Here is a 19,829-nt window from a genome sequence, read left to right as displayed (position 1 = left end):
AAAAAATATGGTGGTAGACCTTATGCTTGCACTTCTAATGACCCATTCCATAGATTTCTGGATTCATTTGGTATGGTTGATCTAGGGTTTTCTGGTAACCCCTTTACTTGGTCTAATAAACGACAAGGTCATCATCTTATAAATGAGCGTCTTGATTGAGGAATAGCAAACTCTAAATGGATCCATTTATTTCCCCATTTCTCTGTTCAACTTCTCCCTGCTTACTCCTCTAATCACAATCCAATCATTTTGGATACAGCCCCTTCAAACCTCTACTTACCTCGGCCTTTTAGGTTTGAAGAATTTTGGACTTATGACCCATCATGTTCTTCGGTTATTTCTAATGCTTGGATTTCCTGCTTCAACGAATCACCCACCTCTATCTTATCCATGAAACTCAAAGCTACCAAGAATGCTCTAAAAGTTTGGAACTCCACTCACTTTGGAAATAGTCAAAAACAGATTGCTTTAGCTTTGCAACATCTTGATATTATTCAGCAATCTGGGCCTTCTCCTCAATCTTTTGATTTAGAAGTAAACATTCAAAAAGATTTGGATGATCTTATTCAAGAAGAATCTTTGTGGAGAAATAAATCTAGAGAGATATGGCTTACTTGTAAAGACTTGAATACAAAGTTCTTCCATACTTCTAGTATTATCAAAAGACGGAGAAATGCAATTGATTTCTTAAAGCTGCCTTCTGGGGTCTGGACTTTTGATATACTTGAGATTGGTAATTGGTTTACCTCTCATTTCAAGTCTTTATTTTCCTCTTATGCTCCTAATTTAGATGAGGACCTATTATCTTTCTTTGATAATTGTATCTCTTCTGAGGAAAAAGATTCAATTTGTGCCATTCCGTCGGAACAAGAAATTTTCTCTATCTTATCAAGTATTGGTTCTACAAAAGCTCCTGGCCGTGATGGATTTACTGCACTCTTTATTAAGAAATATTGGAGCATTGTCAAAAATGTTGTACTATCAAGCATCTGGGATTTCTTCAGGAAAAATCATATTCTAAAAGAGCAAAATCACACTTTTATTGCTCTTATTCCCAAACAATTAGGGGCCTCTTCAGTTCATCATTAGACCTATCAGCTTGTGCAATATTATCTACAAGATTACTTCAAAAATCCTGGCCAATCGGTTCAAAGGTTTGCTCCATCATTTTATCTCTCCTTATCAATCTGCATTTGTTCCTTCCAGGAATATTCAAGATAATACCATCTTGGCTCATGAACTCCTTTATTCCTTCAATTCAAAGAAAGGTCTAGGAGGGTTTATGGCTATCAAAATTGACATGGAAAAGGCCTTTGATCGAATGGAATGGAGCTTCCTTTTAGCTATCCTATCAAAACTTGGGTTTCACCCAATTTGGATCAACTGGATTCGAATTTGTATCACGTCTCCATCTTTCTCCATTCTCATCAACGGTAGTCCATTTGGTTTTTTTAGCCTAGCTAGAGGGCTTCGTCAAGGGGATCCATTATCACCATTCCTCTTTATCCTTGGTACATAAGTCATTTCACGTCTTCTTCTTCATCAAGAAACGCTCGATCTTATTAAAGGTATCAAGATTGCTCTTAATTGTTCTTCAATTACTGACCTTTTCTTTGCGGATGATCTCATTCTATTTGCTAAGGCCACATCTTCAAAGGCTATTATTCTTAAATCATGTTTGGAGCAATATTGCCTTTGGTCTAGTCAGGCTATTAATTGTTTCCAAATCAACTGTCCGTTTTAGCAAGAATACAGCCTCCTCTTCTGTTACTAGTATTTGTGGCATCTTTCCCTTCAAAAGGGCTATGGGGTCTTTTAAATATCTTGGACTACCTCTCTTCTTTGGTAAATCTAAATCAGCTGCTTTTCAGGATATCTTGGGAAAGGTTTCTAGCGAAATTGAGGGTTGGCGAGCTAAAATGTTGTCTCAAGCCAGTCGTACAGTGCTTATTAAATCAGTTGCAGTGACGATTCCTTCTTATGCTATGAGAACTTTCCTACTTCCTTCCTCCCTATGTTCTTCTCTTGATAGATCTTTCAAAAAAATCTGGTGGGGATTTCCAAAAGATAAATCAAAAAATCTTTCTTTGAAATCTTGGAGCTCCATCTGCCTTTCAAGAGACTCCAGAGGCCTAGGAGTTCGTCGTATGCACGATTTTAATTTGTCTCTCATTGCCAAGCTGGGTTGGAAATTGTTATCTAATGCTAATTGTCTCTGGGTCAAACAACTTCAGAACAAATATATCAAATATGGGAATTTCCTTTCCTCTCCCAATCCTTCTTCAGCTTTTTGGCTCTGGAAAGGTATTCAGAAGATTAAACCCTATATTTTAGCTGGAGCCTGCCTTAAGGTCTCAAGAACCTCTTCTAATTCTATCTGGTCCTAAAATTGGATCCCTACTATCCTTTCTTTCAAGCCTATGCCAAAATTTCCCAACAATCGAAATCTCCCCTCCCTCCAAATCAAGGACTTAATCAATCCCCTTATCCCCAATGGAAGTCTTCTTCTATTCATGCTTTGTTTGATCCTTTCTCAATTCAAGAAATTCTCAAAATTCGTATTTCCATAGATCCTAAGTGTCAGTATATCTGGACCCCCCCCACTTCTGGGCGGTTCTCCACTTCGTCAACCTATCGTTTTATTTCTGCCCTTATTCCCATTTCTCTTTATGTTGATTCTCCCTCTCTATTTTGGAAATCCCTATGGAGTTTAAATCTTAATGATAGGCTCAAATTATTTATGTGGAAAATTGCTTGGAACATCCTCCCGACCAAGGAGCGGCTAGGTCAATTATTTCCATCCATCTTCGATTCATCTTGCCCTCTATGTAAAGTGGCTACTGACTTCTTGCATCATTTGTTCTTCAACTGTGTATTTGCTCGTAATGTTTGGCGCAACTCTTTTTGGCCTTTGGATTCAGCAGCCTTTAATTTCTCTTCTATGGAGGATTGGATCAATTTAATTATTTCACTAGGAAGATCTCTTGGCATCCCTTTGGCGGGTCATCATAAATTCTAAATCTTTGCCTCTATGGCATGTGACATTTTATGGTTCTACAGAAACAAAGCATTTCATGGTAGAATCTCCTTCGATGCCCGCAGTGTCTCTGCTCATATTAACAAAATTACTATTGAGCATTTTCATACTTGGCATTCAAACTCACAAGCCTTAGAGGAAAAGTGGATAGCTCCTCTGAACAACTAGTTCAAGATTAACTTTGATACAGCCATCTAGGACTCTTTCTCAGCTCAGGCAGCAGTTTGTTGTGACTCTAAAGGACAGATTATCAAAATGATATCTCAAATTAGTCCATCTTGCTCTCCAAATATGGGGGAAGCATGGGCAGCCCGTCTTGCGGTCTCCCTAGCGTCTTCTCTTCATATTGTCCAGTTTATTCTTTAAGGCGATTCTAAAGTGGTGAACTTAGCTCTTCAACATCCAAATATTTCCCAAGATTTGAGGATTTCCTCCATTATTTATGATATTTTAGTTTATTTTCCTTATGCTTCCTCTTGGGAAGCTAGAATGGTTAACCGAGATGCAAACTTCTGTGCTCACTCTGTGGCACGTTGGGCCGCAGCCAGATCTTTTTCTGGCAGCATTCCCTTTTCCGATTCCCCTTTCCAGTCAACTCTGGTTGTTAGTGGGAAGGATCCCCCTCTTTTTTCTTGTCTTTTGTAGTTTATTTTCTTTCAGTGTACTTAAAAAACAAAAAAAAAATTGGGACAAAAATTTGCTACAAACTAGTTTATAGCAAATTTATACAAACTCATCTAATAAAGTGACATGTGAGAAGCACATGTTAAAAAAACATGTGAAAAGCACATGTTATTAAAAAAAATATGTTAAGGGACACATGTCACTTTATTATATGGGTTTCTATAAAGAGAAATGATAGGGGTCAGTAAATTCCTCATATTTGGCCCATATTCTCCTACAAATTTAATAGATTAACCATCGAGAAATGTTAAGGTAAATAAGTTCCTCATTTTGATTCATATTCTCCTATAAATTCAATAGATCAACCATTAGATTTATAGGGTTCACATAAGTGCACAAATCTAATGATTAATTGTAAGATAATATGAGCCAAATATGAGAAAAATATTGACTTCTACCATTTCTCTTGTATAAACTAGTTACAAATCAATTTATAGCAAATTTTTATCCGTAAATTTAGGCAGCCGAAGAGGAGTTTCACAACCCCGCTCTCATGCTAACTAAAATTTATGTATTATTATGACAATCTAATAATAAAAGATTCAAAAAAAAAAAAAAAAGTAGTACTTAATATTTGTCTTTGACTCGGGTGATAACCCGAATGCGAATCCGACCCGTTACAATTCCTTGACGTTCGTCTTCTTTTGCTTCTATTCTTTCCCACTAGTTCTTTTTGCTCATTCCTCTTTTGCTCAAACTCTCTGTTTCTCTCTCGTACCATCACAATTATCCAGAGCTTTTCAGCCATGGCTACAGAGTAGTAAGTTCCTCTCTCTCTCTCTCTCTGTGTTGTGATTTTGATGATCGTTTGACGAAACTGTTGAATTATGTTCAAAATGTGATTTAAAAACAATTCTGTGATTGTTGAATTCTTCTATTTAAATTAATTAGTTATTATTATTATTATGGATTATGGCAAAGAAACTTGTTTGTTAGCCCTGGATTGTTGCGCTTAATTGCAATTACACTCAGAAACACAAATCGATTGGTGTTTACGGTGTCGCGTTTCATTCAAACAAGTATTTTGATCCTTTTTTTTGGGTGGTATAGTCTGGGCTTAAGTAAAGAAATATGTTTGAAAACTGAATATTGTTGGTTAGTGATTTGATTATTTCAAAATTTGGTCTTTTTTTGCAGTGACTATTTGTTCAAGCTTTTGCTTATTGGGGATTCTGGTGTTGGCAAATCATGTCTTCTCTTAAGATTTGCGGTGAGCTTCTGAGTGTGTGCTTGATATTAAATATTGTGCTTCTTCTTCGTCCCTGTTTTGCATATGTAGGCAACACAAAAATAGAAAGTATATGTCAAAGATGATCAAACAAATATGATTGTGAATTGATTATTGCCCAAAATGAGGTTGGTATAGATCAATGGCTGTATAGTGAAAACTAGATAAAATAAGAATTGAGTGCATTTACAAAGAGGTAATTTAGCTTCACACAAGATTCTTCTAACTGGAGCAGATAATTAGTCGCTACTGCATTGCTTTTATAAACAAAACTTAGGAATGAAAAGATTAACTGTGATGAATACAATAAGAACTTGAGAACAAAAATTAACAAACTTAATATATTAAAACCAATGGCTTCTTGGACTTCTTGTATTCATTTTTTTAAAAAAAAGAGAGATAATTTTTTTCCCCTTTCTCTATCCACTTTCATCGCCACCTACCTTGGTTCCTTTTTGATTCTCTCTTCCTTCTTTCTCTATCAATCATTTCTTTAGTTCTCTACCTTCTCTCTATTAGATGTCTGAACTGCAATGTAAATTTCTTAGGGCCATGAGCTGAGCTTCCATAAGTAACATACAGGGTTGGATTTAGACATCTGAGCAAGATGCCTAGAGTCAGCATTGCATGGTCATTGGGACATGCATCCACTATGCCCCTTCCTATGCTCGTGGGACTCTTATGTGCCACCAATCTTTGCTTCTTCTTTTTTGACATTCTTGCTGGATTAGTAGTATAGTTGCACGAGATCGTGCTATTATGTCAATTGTTGGCTAGTGCTCTGGCATGTCCTTGGTGCATGCAGTGTGCTAAGGTTGATGTTCTTGGTGTTACTAGTGGGATATGGGATCTATGTGTGGCCACACTGGTGTGGTATGTCTATGCATGATACTTTACACTTAATAGCCCTTGTTGCTCGATGGGCCTGCATGCATGCTTGATGATTGGTGTGTGGGATTTTGTTGGCCTATATGGTTTCATTGGAGTTATTGAAGGGAGGGAAATTCACCAATCTCAACTTCACGGCTAATTCACTTCCTTAAACTGGATATGTCAAGCATGGAGGAGAAGTGAAGTTGTGTCAGCAGTCTCCCTCTCTCCAACAACCACAATGAGGGGCAACTAGAGAGGGAGATGTCGTGGCCTGATACCGTTTGGGTATCTTCTAGTAGTAATCATTGGTTGTTCACTCAAGTGGATTTATAGTAATTCACCGTTAATAGAATTGCCTTGAACTTATTAAATCTTGACGCCAGAGATTCTTTAACTAATTGTCTGGGGCTGTTTTCCCCCTTCTGGTACATTGGATTCAATCTGTTTGACCGTATTAAATTGGGATAGTAATAACCTACTTTAAAGGCAGATTAGGATAGCAAAGCCCCTTTTGTCTGTCTGCATGTGTGTATTTTCTGTATATCCAACTCTAAAACCTAAAGGCAACTGCTTCTGCACTTATTCCCCCAACTTCAGGCTGTGCTTCAAAGCATTTAGGCAGGCAACCTACTATGCTTTCATGCATTATAGATATTATCCAATCCTATTTTGTTACTATTTTTCCCAGAATCTATTTACACAATAATGGCATCCTTCTGATCATTAAGAATAAAAAAGATTAGTGTCAAATCCTGCAGAATCAGGTTGTGCCCAGCTGTGCCAATCAAGGTTGATTTTCTAGTTCTCACTTTCTTGTGCCAAGCCGGCTTTGTTCTACATTGATATCTTTTTATGATTAATTGTTTCTTGTATGGACTTAAAGCATGAAAACTGTACTGACTTTCTCCTTTCAAGGCCTATCTGAAAGAGAACCAAGTACTTAGTCATGGATATCTGAATATGATAAACCGCACCACAAATATTTTTGCTTCGGGACAAAACAAGTTGAATTATGTTTGCAGTCGACTGGAATATTTGTTATCCATATAGTATTCTTTCCTACAAAAATGTACTTTCTGGTATAGCTGAATCTAATGCCATGATCACAATATGACTGCTGATTGCATACTAAGGACATGGCTGTTTCACAGTCATAGCACTCTGTGTGTTTGTGTGTGTGTGGTTCCTCGGGGATTAATCTCTAAAAATCTGATATGATTTTTCCTAGTTTTTTCTATACAATCTGATGATTTTTCCTAATTTTTTTGATACAGGATGATTCATATTTGGATAGTTACATTAGCACCATAGGAGTTGATTTTGTAAGTAATCATTCCCTAGTGCTGAATTGACTTCATATATTATCCAGAAACATATGTATATATGTATTGACCTATATGTATGCATATTTATATCAATAATTGGTTTATCATTTTTCTTTTCTGTAGAAAATACGAACTGTGGAGCAAGATGGGAAGACCATCAAACTACAAATTGTATGGTTTTGCCTGCTTCGTCAATTTTCTTTTTTCATATTTTATTACTGATAATTTTTTCCTGAAACTTGATTTCTTTGAGGCAGGATTCTCCAACTTATTATTGAAACAGTTTCTCTACTGACAGGAATTGGCTGTCTTCTTTTTCTGCTGATATTAGTCATATTATACTTTCTTGATTTATATTTTTGTTTCTTGTTCATAAGCTTTTATTTTTTGGTATTCAGTATCGCCTTTTCTCTGGCCTATAGCTTCTTGACAACTTATTAGTACTCTGATTTTTTTAACATGCAGTGGGACACTGCTGGGCAAGAAAGATTTAGGACAATCACCAGCAGCTACTACCGTGGGGCACATGGCATCATAGTGGGTGATCTCTTTCATTTTTCATTTTACTATTTCAGTTTGTTTTTCACTGCCTATTGGTTCTTCTTATGACAACCTTCTTTCCTGTGTGGCATGTCTTGTAGGTTGTTTATGATGTGACAGACCAAGAGAGCTTTAATAATGTGAAGCAGTGGCTGAATGAAATTGATCGCTATGCTAGTGATAATGTTAACAAACTTTTAGTTGGAAACAAGTGTGATCTTACCGCAAATAAAGTTGTATCATATGAAACAGGCAAGGTATAGGTAGCCCATCACGGTTTTCTCTTTTTGTGTGTGGTTTTTATGTGACCTAAGTATGTTACTAAATAACCTGACAATCTGGCTTCTGGTTGTCCACCACACCCCGCTCTCTTTTTTTCTCCTTTTAGGCATTTGCGGATGAAATTGGCATTCCTTTTATGGAAACCAGCGCAAAAGATGCCACTAACGTGGAACAGGCTTTCATGGCCATGGCTGCTGCAATCAAGGATAGGTAACAATGGCTACTTGTTTTCTTATTGTGCCATGTATATCTAGGAGCAAGAATATTAATTGAGGTTGCATACTTGCAGCTAGAATACTTGCAGCTAGAAGTAAGTTGCATGCAAATTGATTATCTTGACAAATTAAATTTATTATGCTATTAGCTAGTAGATCATGAAAAGAGTGTTTCACAATATACTTCTAATGAACTTTGAACTGAGTAGCTAGTTTGGCAACTATCCTGAGAAGTCAAAATGGGTCCCTTTTGAAAAAGGCTGAAAGAAATATTTCTAGCAGATGTTACATTACCAATTTTCTATTTTATCCTTTCATTTGTTTTAAATATTAAAACTGGGTGATAGGTTTAATTTTTGAATGGAATTCACTTATTGCCTCCATGTGGTTTGACAAAGTTTTACCTCAACTTTTGGAAACAAACACTAAACCTCTTCGTAGTTTGGATGAGCTTGCAACCGTCATTCTTTTCAATCTAAATTGACAAAATTCCCCTTGCTCAAAATCCCCTCCTTCCCTCTATTCTTAGCCTTCTCTCTCATGTTACCATTACAGTTGATCCTTACTGACTCACTATCCTTTGGCCTTTCTGCTGACCATGCTCCACTGTCATTGTTGGACCAAATCATTGCCAATATCACAGGATTCTCACTGTTAATACCACGGTTCATTTTCTTCAATTTTTCATATTTGATGTGTTTTTTTGTTTTGGGTGGGGGGATCAATCATGGGTTTGTGTTTTATTGTTTTGGGTGGCATTGGTGCCTGTTGTGGGTGTGCATGTGTTTAGCACTGTTGTCCTGCCAGATGGCCGGTGGTGGCATGGATTTCAGGTTATGAAGGTATTATGATCATGTGGCGTTGATTTTAGGTTATGGAGCTATTATGCATTTATCTTATATTTATTTTATGAATCTAAATCATCTATTTTATTGAATCTATATATATATATATATATATATATATATATATATATATAGATAAGGTTATTGCTGGAAAAATAAAGGAAAAAAAAAATTTATCGATCACAATTTCATGAATACATACAATAGAAGAAAAATTGACATACCTTTGTATTAATACTTGTTTTTCTCTGTATAGAGAATTTGTGTTAGTATTGAGCAAACTAATTAAATTAGGTTAGGTATTGGTCATATCATATGATAAAAAAGTATTGATTGTGGGTGTGGTGGTTTTGAGCATTTATGCTACAAAAGGGTGGATGAGTTTGGGCGACAGTTTGGGCTGTGTAGGGATGTTTTGGGTGTTTGGCACTGGTGGTAGGCCTGCAATTGGGTCTGGGTGTGGTCATTGGGGGAATTTGAGCTGTTGGTCAGCAGCATGTGGCTGTGCAATGGTTGGTGGCCACATGTGGGGTTGTCTGAGGGTCCTAAGGCCATTGATTTTTGTCATTTTCATTAATTTGGATGGCAAATATGATGGTTGCAATTTAGTCCAAACAAGTAGGAGGCTTGATATCGGATTTCAGAAGTCAAGGAAGTAATGTGAAATTGCTTCAAACCATGTGGAGGTAATTTGTAGTTTCCCCAATTTATAGCGAGTCGAATTTGATTTAGAGACTCTTAAATTTTGTCTGTTTACGATGCAGTTGGTAAACCTTTATAAAATAGGATAGAAAGTAAGATCTTGGGTTCAAGATCCATTGGTTGATAACTTCTCTTTAAAGATAAAAATAAAAAATAAAAAGGTTACCAGTTTTGTGCTTTGCACAACAGATGCACAGGATGGGGGTTGAGTGTTGTGTGGCATATGATGATTGGCTGCGGCCATGATAGTTTGTCAGCCACGATTGGCTTTGTTAAAGTGCTAATTATGTTATGTATTATATGTTTTGGTACGTAACTCATGCCCTAAATTCAATTCTAATTGCAGAATGGCTAGCCAACCGGCTATGAGTGCGAGGCCTCCAACGGTAGAGATCCGAGGACAGCCTGTTGCTCAGAAGAGCGGCTGCTGTTCTTCTTGAGCAAAAGAAATTACCAGTAAGCTTTAGCAATGCTCTTCTTCGATGGCATGTAAAGTCTTCTGTGCCAACCTAATTAAAATTAAGGGGTCTGGAAACTGCTACCTGGAGGATCCCATTCTTCTCAACACTCTTATTTATGAGAAGGCCTGTAAAAATAGAGTTGCTCATTAATAACTGTCATGTATTTTTATAGCTGCTTGTTTCGTTTCTGCAAATAATACTGTGCCTCTCTTTTATATAAGTTTATCTTTTGCATTGCTATGAATGTCCAAGGAGTTGACTGCCTCAGCTGATGCAGATAGTCTTTGTCATTGCATTTAATTTTTTAAAAAAAAATTAAATAAAATCTAAGGGCGCTGTCATATAAATCCAGTTGGATGGGGTGTAGAATATAATATTTCTCTTTACGTATACAATCCATGTATCTGAGTATCTCCATTCAATGTTACACCACTTGAAACTTGATAAATAAAATCTCACCATAGCCAAAACTCGCGTTGAATATATTTTTTTTTTAATAAAAAAGTATAATTTCAGATTTATTTAAAAATGAAATAATTCTTAAATCTCCTTCACTTATGTTGATCTATAAGAACATAGACAGCAAAATCAAAAGAATCCAACGATAAGAGTTGATAAAACATTCATCCAACAATAAGTTTTGTGAAGCTCTTCGTACAGAAGAGTTGGAAGTTGGTTTGGTTTTCATTTGCTATTCATTCATACTGTGGCTGGTCAATGGGAATGCTTCAGCTACTGGTGACAGATTGCTGCAGTGGGAATATAAAGGAGAAACATTATATGTTCCTTTTGTAGAAGTTGTATACAAGGAAGAAATCACTTGGTTTTTTCAATGTGGGTTCAGTAAAAGAATTTGGAGGGAAGGTTTTAAGAAAATATGATGTTGTTAACCCTAAAGTAATATGGGAAGAGGTGGTGGAATGAGCAATTGCAGAGCTTAGGAGGTTAAAAAGCTCAAGAGTTATGCACTTATACTGTGCAAGTTGGCATTGGGGGCTATGGTATCATATTTGGAAGCATAGGAATGATGTCAGGCATAGTAATGTGCTGAAATCAGCAGAGCAAATTCTCAAGATTATTGATTGGAAAATCAGGACTCTGAATAATGGGGATTGGAAACTTAAAGAAGTTTGAAATTAATATATGCGGAAGATGGGGGCTACAGGATACAATCCTTAATTGAAGTGGCTCTATTATGTTTCCTGCAAAATTTGTTTTTGCTGCTAAAATGGGTAGTAGGTAGATGGGTTGGTATGATGATTTGTATGTTGGTTTGAGTTTGAGCTGCTACTATTTTAGCAGCTCAGGCTGAAGGTGCATTTTGCATTGTAATTTCGCATACTATTTAGTGCAATATTAAACTAAATCACAAAAAATGTATTATTTAACAATGCGTTTTTTAAAAATTGTAATCAAATTGCAAGCAATGAATCGAGTTCTTAAAAACACAATTTTAAAAATTAAACTCCGATTTCAAAAGTTGAAACTACATTTTTACTAAATGCACATTATTTTCAAAATCAATCATTTTAAAACTACTATTTTTATGTCACACTTTTGAAATCACGAACTCAAAAAGTCTGGATTGAAGTGCAATTGATTTGTCTGGTTAGTAAAGTGAAGCTTATTCATCCAAATAAATAAATAAATAATAATAATAATAATCATAATCATAAAGTTAACCTAGAATAAGATAAGGGTTGGGCCGGCAGAATGGGACCACAACTTGACTTTAACTTTAACTTTAACTTTAACTCAACCCCACGTATTCTAACAATGCCTTGTTGAAGCATTTCCACGTATAAAGGCGACAATTTTACATTACCCTACCAACAAATTCCAGAACAAAGTATACGACAATTGCGCACATGTTTATCACGGCCTCAAAAAGAAACAAAACTAATTTACTTTCTGCGCGATTGACATCATTTTCCTTCCATTCACCTTGTTTTCATCTGAACAAAGGACAAGCAACTTTTCAAAAATCATGCACCACAAGCAACCTATTTTTCAGGCAGAAACCAAAATAGTATCATGATTATTCTAAAACCTAAGCAACAGTGAATTGTAGTCAATAAGTAAATCGTTTTATATGCCCCAAAGTCTCATAAAAATTAAAATTAAAATAAAGCATAGCAACGACCAAAAAGTACTCATCCCAAATAAAAAAAATAAAAATTAAAAAAAAAAAAAAAGACCCAAAAGAAGCTAAGGGGGGACAAATGAAAACCATGAAATTTACATCGTAAGGCATAAATTTTTTTAGAAAATCCTTCTAATACAGGAAAATCCAATTATTCTAGTCATTTTCCTGATAGAGATGAAAAGAAAGAACCCAAAAATGGAAAGCATCAAGATTTGTAATTGGGTGCTTCACTTGGCACCTAAGGTTGGGAACTGACTAGGATCTTGAATAGATGGGGCTGCAACATTGCTTGATGCATTGCCACCAAACCCACCAAACCCTCCTCTCGAACCACGACCGCCACGTCCCCGACCACGACCACCTGGGTTGTAGTACCTTTCTCCTTCAGCTGGCTTCAAGAACTCATTAATGCTGAAAGACTAACCACCACATCACAAAATAAGAGATTAACAAGGAAGAAGAAAAGGAAAACCAGCAAGAATGAAAAAGTGGAAAAATACTTCAAGATAGTAGCATTAAGTAGCAAAACAAATGAAAGATGAATACTATTATCAGAAAAAGGCATTTCCTAGAATTATATAAAAATGTAAAAGGCACAAATGGACGTGATGAACATCTTCCAGCCGCATGGGTAATGTACTAAGTAAAAGGCAAATTGTAGCATTAACACAGAAAAGAAGTGTTTGTTATACAATTTCATCGTAACATTTAAATTCCTAGCAACATTAAATTTCAGAGATGACAAAAATCAAACACAACTGATTCTACAGCAACAAGACACCATTCAAAGACAAAGCATAGCCGATAACAAACAACAAGTAGTTGATGAACACATAGTTACACCATCATGAAGAATGTTTTTTTAAATTTGCAGTTAAATGGAAAGGGGGAAACCTATGAATGGATACCAAAACTTCATAGGGGATTTACCAGTAGTTTGACAAACTTCAATACTTGTAAAGTGAGTAACAATCAGAAGTTTCAGTAATAATCCTTATTGCAATATTCAAGATATTCATGGGAAATCAAGAATAGATTAAAAAAATTCAGTTTTTCCATTAAACAAAAAAGATCCTTCTTTCGGATGAATCAAGTATATTTTCAAAAGTTACCATTGTTAGGATCATGGAGAAGTTGATAATTGGCTTCTCTCCCAAAGTCCGACAACAAAAACAAAAAGAGTCAAACTCTATACATATTTTGGGGCAATCCTAAATTTTGGTTATAATGCTGCAACTTATTGTAGCTCACGTTCCATCCTGCATAATAACTCCTCTTTTTCCTTTTCTTTTGTTTTGGTTGGGATAACAATTCATTGCAGACACAAGTAAACAGATGGGAGGAGTATGAAACTATTGTATTGTGAAGCAAACCTAAAAGTGCAAGCATTCTTTGAGACTAAAGTGTAAACCGCTAAGAAGAAACAACTGAAAATTATTAGTATTATTAATTGGTAAGTTGCATCGAGTGCCTGTGGGACTTGAACCCATGACCTCACCCTCCACCTTGCTACAAAGGGAGGAGGTACCATTTGAACTAAATTTCATTGGTAAAAAAAACTGAAAAATTAATTAAAAAGAAAAGGGAACCAAAGAAACAGCCACAATTTTTGCAAGGCGTACTTTGCACATGACAAGTTCAGTCATCCAATTCACAGTGGTTTAAAATGTTCAGAGCCCTGATAAGAAGAAAAAATCGCAGAGCAATAGCAACCACAACAATGGCAAAACAAATCAAATACAAACTTTCTATGAGCCCTGAAGATCTTGGACCCATGACTGGTCAACCAAAAAAGCAGAAGCAAAAACAAACCAACCCCAGCAACATGTTTTAGTTTTAAGTAGGGAATTTTTTGTTGTTGTTGGGGGGTGGGGAGTGGTTGAACACAACATAGGGTCCCCATTTATGAAAAAAAATTGGCAAACCAACGGGCAAATTTAGCAAAAGAAAATGACAATTAAGACCACCAAATAGAGAGGAACTGCTAAATGGACAAGACAATGAAATAAAATAAGAAAGAGAGTGCGAGAGAGAGAGAGAGAGAGAGAGAGAGAGAGAGAGAGTAGGGAAGTACAAGAGTACCTTTTTTGCCCTCTCTTCCTTCTCAAAAGCCTCTCGCCGCTTATCCTTATCAGAGCCCTGATAAGAACAAAATATCACATTGCACAAGATAATAAATATACTGACACTAGGTACATAAGGTCAATGAAAACTTCAAAACTTCCTAAGAGGGTAAACAGATTCACCAATTTGATAAAGATATCATCACTGCCCTTCTTGCTTGAAAGCTGTTGCATGGATTCGAACTCTTTAGCATCCACCTTTCTTTCCTCAGCCTTAGTTGCCTGCAGGGCCTTCCTCTTCTCTTCCAACACTTTCTCATACTCCTCCAAAGTCATCTCCTATTAGAAAGGAAACAAACCATAAGCTACAGCCTTTCCTTTTCTTTCAGGTAAGTATGACCATATGTCCTCCAAGGAGGGTGCTAGGGGTAGCACCATCGACCAGGGTTCACACCTCATGACGTAGAGGTAATGTCCATACACTCTATTTTGGGGTCAAACTCACTCATTGAAGAAAAAAGATGACCATAGGTTTTATCTTGAACAAATGGAACAAATGCACTTACTATATCAATATACTTAATAATAACGTTGAATTGGTCTGCATTTTTATAAGAGAGGTTTTGCATTTCAGAGAACTGGAGCTCCGATGCCAAAAGATTTCACATCAATAAATGTGAATTATTTGAATATGACAAACACTAAAGAGGAAAAACCCACATTTGAGAAGCTCGTTTTACCAACAAAAATCACAAATATTCTCCAGAGAAAAATACCCATATTCTTTAGTGATATATGAATATTCTTGAGTTATATACACTCAAATCCACAAGTCATGGACAAAGACAATTCGTCTACAGACCTTAAGCAATTAGTGGCAATTTCTAATAAGTGAAAAAAAAATGTGTGAGTTATCTAGTACTTTAATGTGGAACGTCTTTCAAAATAAGCTAATAAATTACCAAAGTACTTACATAGTGAGGGGTAAATGAACTAACCTCATTCATAATACTCCGAGTAACTCAAAATGTGCAACAACCACACAATTAAGGTTAACTTTATAGATAGCAGCAATCAAAAGTTATTTACTTCACATATTTAGAACTAGTCTAATAAGTTATTTTCTCAATAGAAGTGCATATCCTACATTTGAGAATAATGTCATCTAGAAAAGAAGAATTGTAATCAGCTAAAGAAATCTTGAATTATCAAAATTAGGCTGACAAGAAATGATTGTCACATCATTTTGTTATGCCTTTTTACTAACAGCAAGAAGATACATTAATTATGCAAGGAAACTTCAATAAGAACCACTTGGTACACATTATGCAATTGTTCTTAGAAAATGAAATTCATCGAGCAGAAATGGACTCTGTGAAGCAAAATATGTTAAATTGAAAATCGAAGACAATGCACCTTATCTTCTGGTTCTTTTTCTTCAGTTTCATTAGCAGGATTCTCCTTGTTGCCATCTGGTGCATCTTCCTCTCCCACTGGCTTTTCATCAGCCACAGTCTTCTCAGTTTCATTGACAGCTTCTTCTGTCACCCTAAGTATGACAAAGTCAGTGAACAAGTAATGTTAGTTAATTCATAAAAATAAAGTACATTTTTTTGAGAGAAGCCAAAACTATGTTTTCAAAGGGATTTCTTAAATTATTGGGGAAAAAAATAGATGGGTTGAACAGAGTGGACAAACTGAGCAATTTCATCAGTCTGACTTCCCCAGTTCCCACGGCCAGCTCCTTCTCTTTTGACCTCATTTCTGCAAATAGAAATATGTTAGGTTGAAAGCATAATTAAGGAGAAACATTTCAATGACAAAAGCATAGTATATACTACAAATGAACTGTTAAGAAGTATAGTATTCACCCGCGCCCAGTCCCACTACGGCGCTCATATGCCCTTCGAGGGCGTTCCCCATCTCCATCACCAACTTCTCCATTACTGAAACCACCACGGCGACCACCGCGGTAAGGACCACGAGGTCCACCACCATAGCTACGCCTTTCACCAGCCTTACCAGACTCTCCTTCCTCAGTGGCACCTTGAGCAGCGGGAACTCCACTGGTGCTGAATGAATTCTCGTTGTTGGAAGAGTCACGATTAAATCCACCACCACCACCACCACGTCCACGTCCATATCCACGTCCACCTCCACCTCCACCTCCACCTCCACCTCCACCTCCACGACCTCCTCCGCGGCCACCTTCACTTCTTGCCTCCCTCACTACTCAGACAGAAACAAACACCCAAGTAAATAACAATATTAAGAAGCAAACAACACCAAAGAACTACATGACTCTGAACAATAAAACGGATAACAGAACACCAAATTAAAAACATTTTCCGAATAATTTACCAATTAAAGTTGTCATGAACAGAAAACAAAGAGCTGAGAAAGCTTTTCCTAATACTTATGTATTATAGATAAATCTCATAACAATGAAGGGAAAAGAAAAAATGAAAAAAGCATATAGGCAGGCAATACACGCACTGTACAGACAGTCATCAAAACAAAATACAATATGATTTTAAGATAGCATTTGTTATAATCTAATGCTGTATAAACACCCACAAGCGGAAAATGCAACATAATACCAATAAAATTTCAACTAATTGTTAATTTAATAATATCCTCGAAACTTACCTCCTCCTATACATTACCCAAAAACAGACCAAATAACCATAAAAATATGCAGCAAATCATGAAACCCCCTCTAATTGGTACAATTCTCAAAGACCCAAAACAATATTAGTGCTGAAAACATGTGAAACCACGCAAACATCCAAATCCATTCATCCAAAGATTCCCCTCAAAGACGCAAAACTTTAAACCTTCACATTTCCTATTCTCAATACTCATTTCCCACAACAAAAACCAATTAAAAGGCGTTTTTTTATTGACCTTTCCAATTGCATTTTCAAATAAATCAAAAACAAATAAAAAACAAGCAAAACCCATCTAAACGACGACGAATCGAGAAGCTCACCAGCTTGAGCTGGGGGGAGAGGCTTGGAGGGAAGCTTAGCCGCTGGCTTGGCCTGCTGCTGCTCGACGGCCGGCTTGGGTTGCGCCGCCGGAACCGGCTTCTTGGGCAGAGCCGGGGCGGCGGCGGATGCCTTCTGGATCAGCTGCGAGGGGTCCTCGGCATCTTCGTCGCCCAGCAGATCAAATGGGTTCATGGTGGCCATTTCCTTTCCAGATACGAATACAGACCCAACCCGAAAACGTAAAGCTTAGCTTCAGGGATTGTACGACAAAACCCTAGCTTAACAAGAGCTCCATCAGGGGAGGTTTTAGATATAGAAACAGTATAAATACAGATCTGTGAAAGCGAGAGAGAAAAACCCTAGCCGCAAAGGAGAGAGAGAGTGTGTGTGTGTGTGAGAGAGAGAGAGAGAGAAGAGAGCGAGAGTAACCTAATCTGAAACGCTCAATTTATTGTTGGTGTCTGAACAATGGAGCTCGTGTGGTGTTGGGTGGAAAATAATATTATTTTATTTTGTTTTTCTATAATTTGTTTTTTTGTCTTTTAATTTGGCTTTTGGATGTCGTAGATATGGTGATGGAGGAGGGGCATGGGTGGTTCCATTTTTGGGACTGGTTTTTGGATAAATTACGGATATACCATTTAAATGCGTATAGAACATGGGCTGCTCATTCACCTCCCTAGATTGGATTGAAAGCATTCACACAATGTGATCATAAGAGTAAATAAAGGGATTGAATTAGGATTAGATTAGATTTATTTTAATAAATTTAAATAATTTATAAGTCCTATAAATAGAGCATTATATCCAATCATGTTCAGAAAATACCAAATTACCCGTAAATCTTTTTCTTTTTCTTTTTTATTTCGCTTTTCTATTTAATTTCTATTTACGGTACCAATTCAAATTTGGATCGATGTTGCATAATACAATCCATGCATTTTTTTTTTTTTTTAATTCAAAGATTCTCTCTCTGATGGTGAGCTTGACAGCCATGAGCAACAGAAGAAGCAGGGGTGAAACTATGACTTTTAGTTTGAAGGAGGTGAAACTTAAAAACAAAAAAAATGGTAGGGGAAGAAATTAATTTGACACCCCCCCCCCACAATAAGGTGGTTCCACCCTTGAATATAAGTACATCAATCACAAGCGGTTGTATAAAAAAATGAGATCATGCTAGCGAGAGAGATTAATATAACCTTTGTGTGGTTCGTGTGCACATGCAAAAGAGAGAATGAAGATATGTTTAATATTAAAAAGGCTTTTAAATATAGTAGAGAAAGTTTTTAGATAAGCAGTTGTATGGTATTTTTGAAAAGTTTGTAATTCGTTAAAAAGAAAGAAGAAAAGTTTGTAACTAAAATAGTAAAAGTGGGTTTTCTAGTTAAAATTTAGATAGAAGATGCATAAGCTGATACTAATGCTCTAATAGCATTTGCATTGGATTAGCTAATTAAAATGGATTGCTATTTAAAATTTAGATAAAAGCCCCCCCAAAAATGAGCTACAACAATGAGCTATAGTTGTAGCTCATTGTAAAAGTTTTTTTTTTTTTTTTTTTTTGTTTTCATTTCTCTCTCACAAACTCTTTTCTCTCTAACTTGGCATGGTGGAGGGACGGGAGCTAGGAGAGGAGGTCGTCGTGGTACAAAGAGCACCTCATGACAAAGCTGGGAGTTGAGGAGGTAAATGGCAATGTGGATCTTCTTGACAAAGGAGGTGAGTAAGCCCTAGGAGAGAGCGGTTGAAGAGAAATAGGTTGTCATGAAGGATGCAAATGTTAGAACACATGTTCCAGCCATGCAGCCACCTCATCATCATCATCATCAAATTGCCTAGTTGATTCTCATAAAGAGCAAAATCTCGTGGCAGTCAAGACTCAAAGTGATTTTGACTATGCAAGTAATCCAAATGACAGAAAATCTACCACAGGGTATGCCATTTTCCTTGAACCGTGTTTGGTCGGCTGGTGTGCTAAGAAGCAACTAGTAGTCTCCAAATCCAACACATAAGCTAAATATAGGTCACTTGTCTTCTCCCTTGTAACCTTTTCCCGCATTTGATTAGAAAAAAAAAAAAAAAAAAAAAAAAATAGGTCACTTGCCTTTGCCATTGCCGAATTATGCTGGTTGAGTATGTTGTTTCAAGAACTTGATCTCTTCCTCCATTGCTCCCCCATTCTATGGTGTGATAACCTTGGTGCATTGGCCTTAACCTCCAATCCTATTTACCATGCCCGCACTAAACACATTGAAGTTGACCATCACTTCATTCGTGAGAAGGTGGTTAACAAAGATGTAACTACTAGGTACCTTCCTACTCGTGACCAAATTGCAGGCATCTTCACCAATGGCCTTACCACCATTCGTTTTCTTCTACTTTGTGACAAGTTGAGGGTGTGTTCCCCACCCATTAGCTTGCGGAGGGATCTTAGA

At 36.6% G+C, this 19,829-nt stretch overlaps 2 protein-coding genes across 2 annotated transcripts; one reads left to right on the top strand and one right to left on the bottom strand.

The window, feature by feature from the left end:
* Positions 1-4,371: 4,371 nt before the first annotated feature.
* LOC132182851 (GTP-binding protein YPTM2-like) lies at positions 4,372-10,430 on the top strand. The gene is made up of 8 exons (XM_059596209.1): positions 4,372-4,481; positions 4,859-4,931; positions 7,097-7,144; positions 7,271-7,318; positions 7,613-7,684; positions 7,789-7,944; positions 8,076-8,179; positions 10,078-10,430. Exons 1-8 carry the CDS (start codon positions 4,468-4,470, stop codon positions 10,169-10,171), a joined length of 609 nt encoding a protein of 202 aa, XP_059452192.1. The 5' UTR covers positions 4,372-4,467; the 3' UTR covers positions 10,172-10,430.
* A 1,971-nt stretch (positions 10,431-12,401) lies between these two features.
* On the bottom strand, positions 12,402-17,859 carry LOC132180899 (RGG repeats nuclear RNA binding protein A-like). Its single transcript, XM_059593892.1, has 7 exons — positions 17,394-17,859; positions 16,273-16,630; positions 16,100-16,165; positions 15,818-15,950; positions 14,585-14,740; positions 14,421-14,477; positions 12,402-12,757 (listed from the first exon to the last, which is right to left on the bottom strand). Exons 1-7 carry the CDS (start codon positions 17,593-17,595, stop codon positions 12,566-12,568), a joined length of 1,164 nt encoding a protein of 387 aa, XP_059449875.1. The 5' UTR covers positions 17,596-17,859; the 3' UTR covers positions 12,402-12,565.
* Between the last annotated feature and the right edge of the window lie 1,970 nt (positions 17,860-19,829).

Source organism: Corylus avellana, chromosome ca1, assembly GCF_901000735.1.
Source record: "Corylus avellana chromosome ca1, CavTom2PMs-1.0".
Lineage (NCBI taxonomy): Eukaryota > Viridiplantae > Streptophyta > Magnoliopsida > Fagales > Betulaceae > Corylus > Corylus avellana.
This window is presented reverse-complemented; position numbering and strand designations above follow the sequence as displayed.

Coding starts and splice junctions, on each gene's coding strand:
- LOC132182851 (XM_059596209.1), top strand. Junction 4,932..7,096: donor GTCTTCTCTTAAGATTTGCG/GTGAGCTTCTGA, acceptor TTTTTGATACAG/GATGATTCATATTTGGATAG. Junction 7,685..7,788: donor GTGGGGCACATGGCATCATA/GTGGGTGATCTC, acceptor CATGTCTTGTAG/GTTGTTTATGATGTGACAGA.
- LOC132180899 (XM_059593892.1), bottom strand. CDS start 17,595: ATGGCCACCATGAACCCATTTGATCTGCTGGGCGACGAAGATGCCGAG. Junction 16,166..16,272: donor CGTAGTGGGACTGGGCGCGG/GTGAATACTATA, acceptor TTCTATTTGCAG/AAATGAGGTCAAAAGAGAAG. Junction 12,758..14,420: donor AGGAAGAGAGGGCAAAAAAG/GTACTCTTGTAC, acceptor TGTGGTGGTTAG/TCTTTCAGCATTAATGAGTT.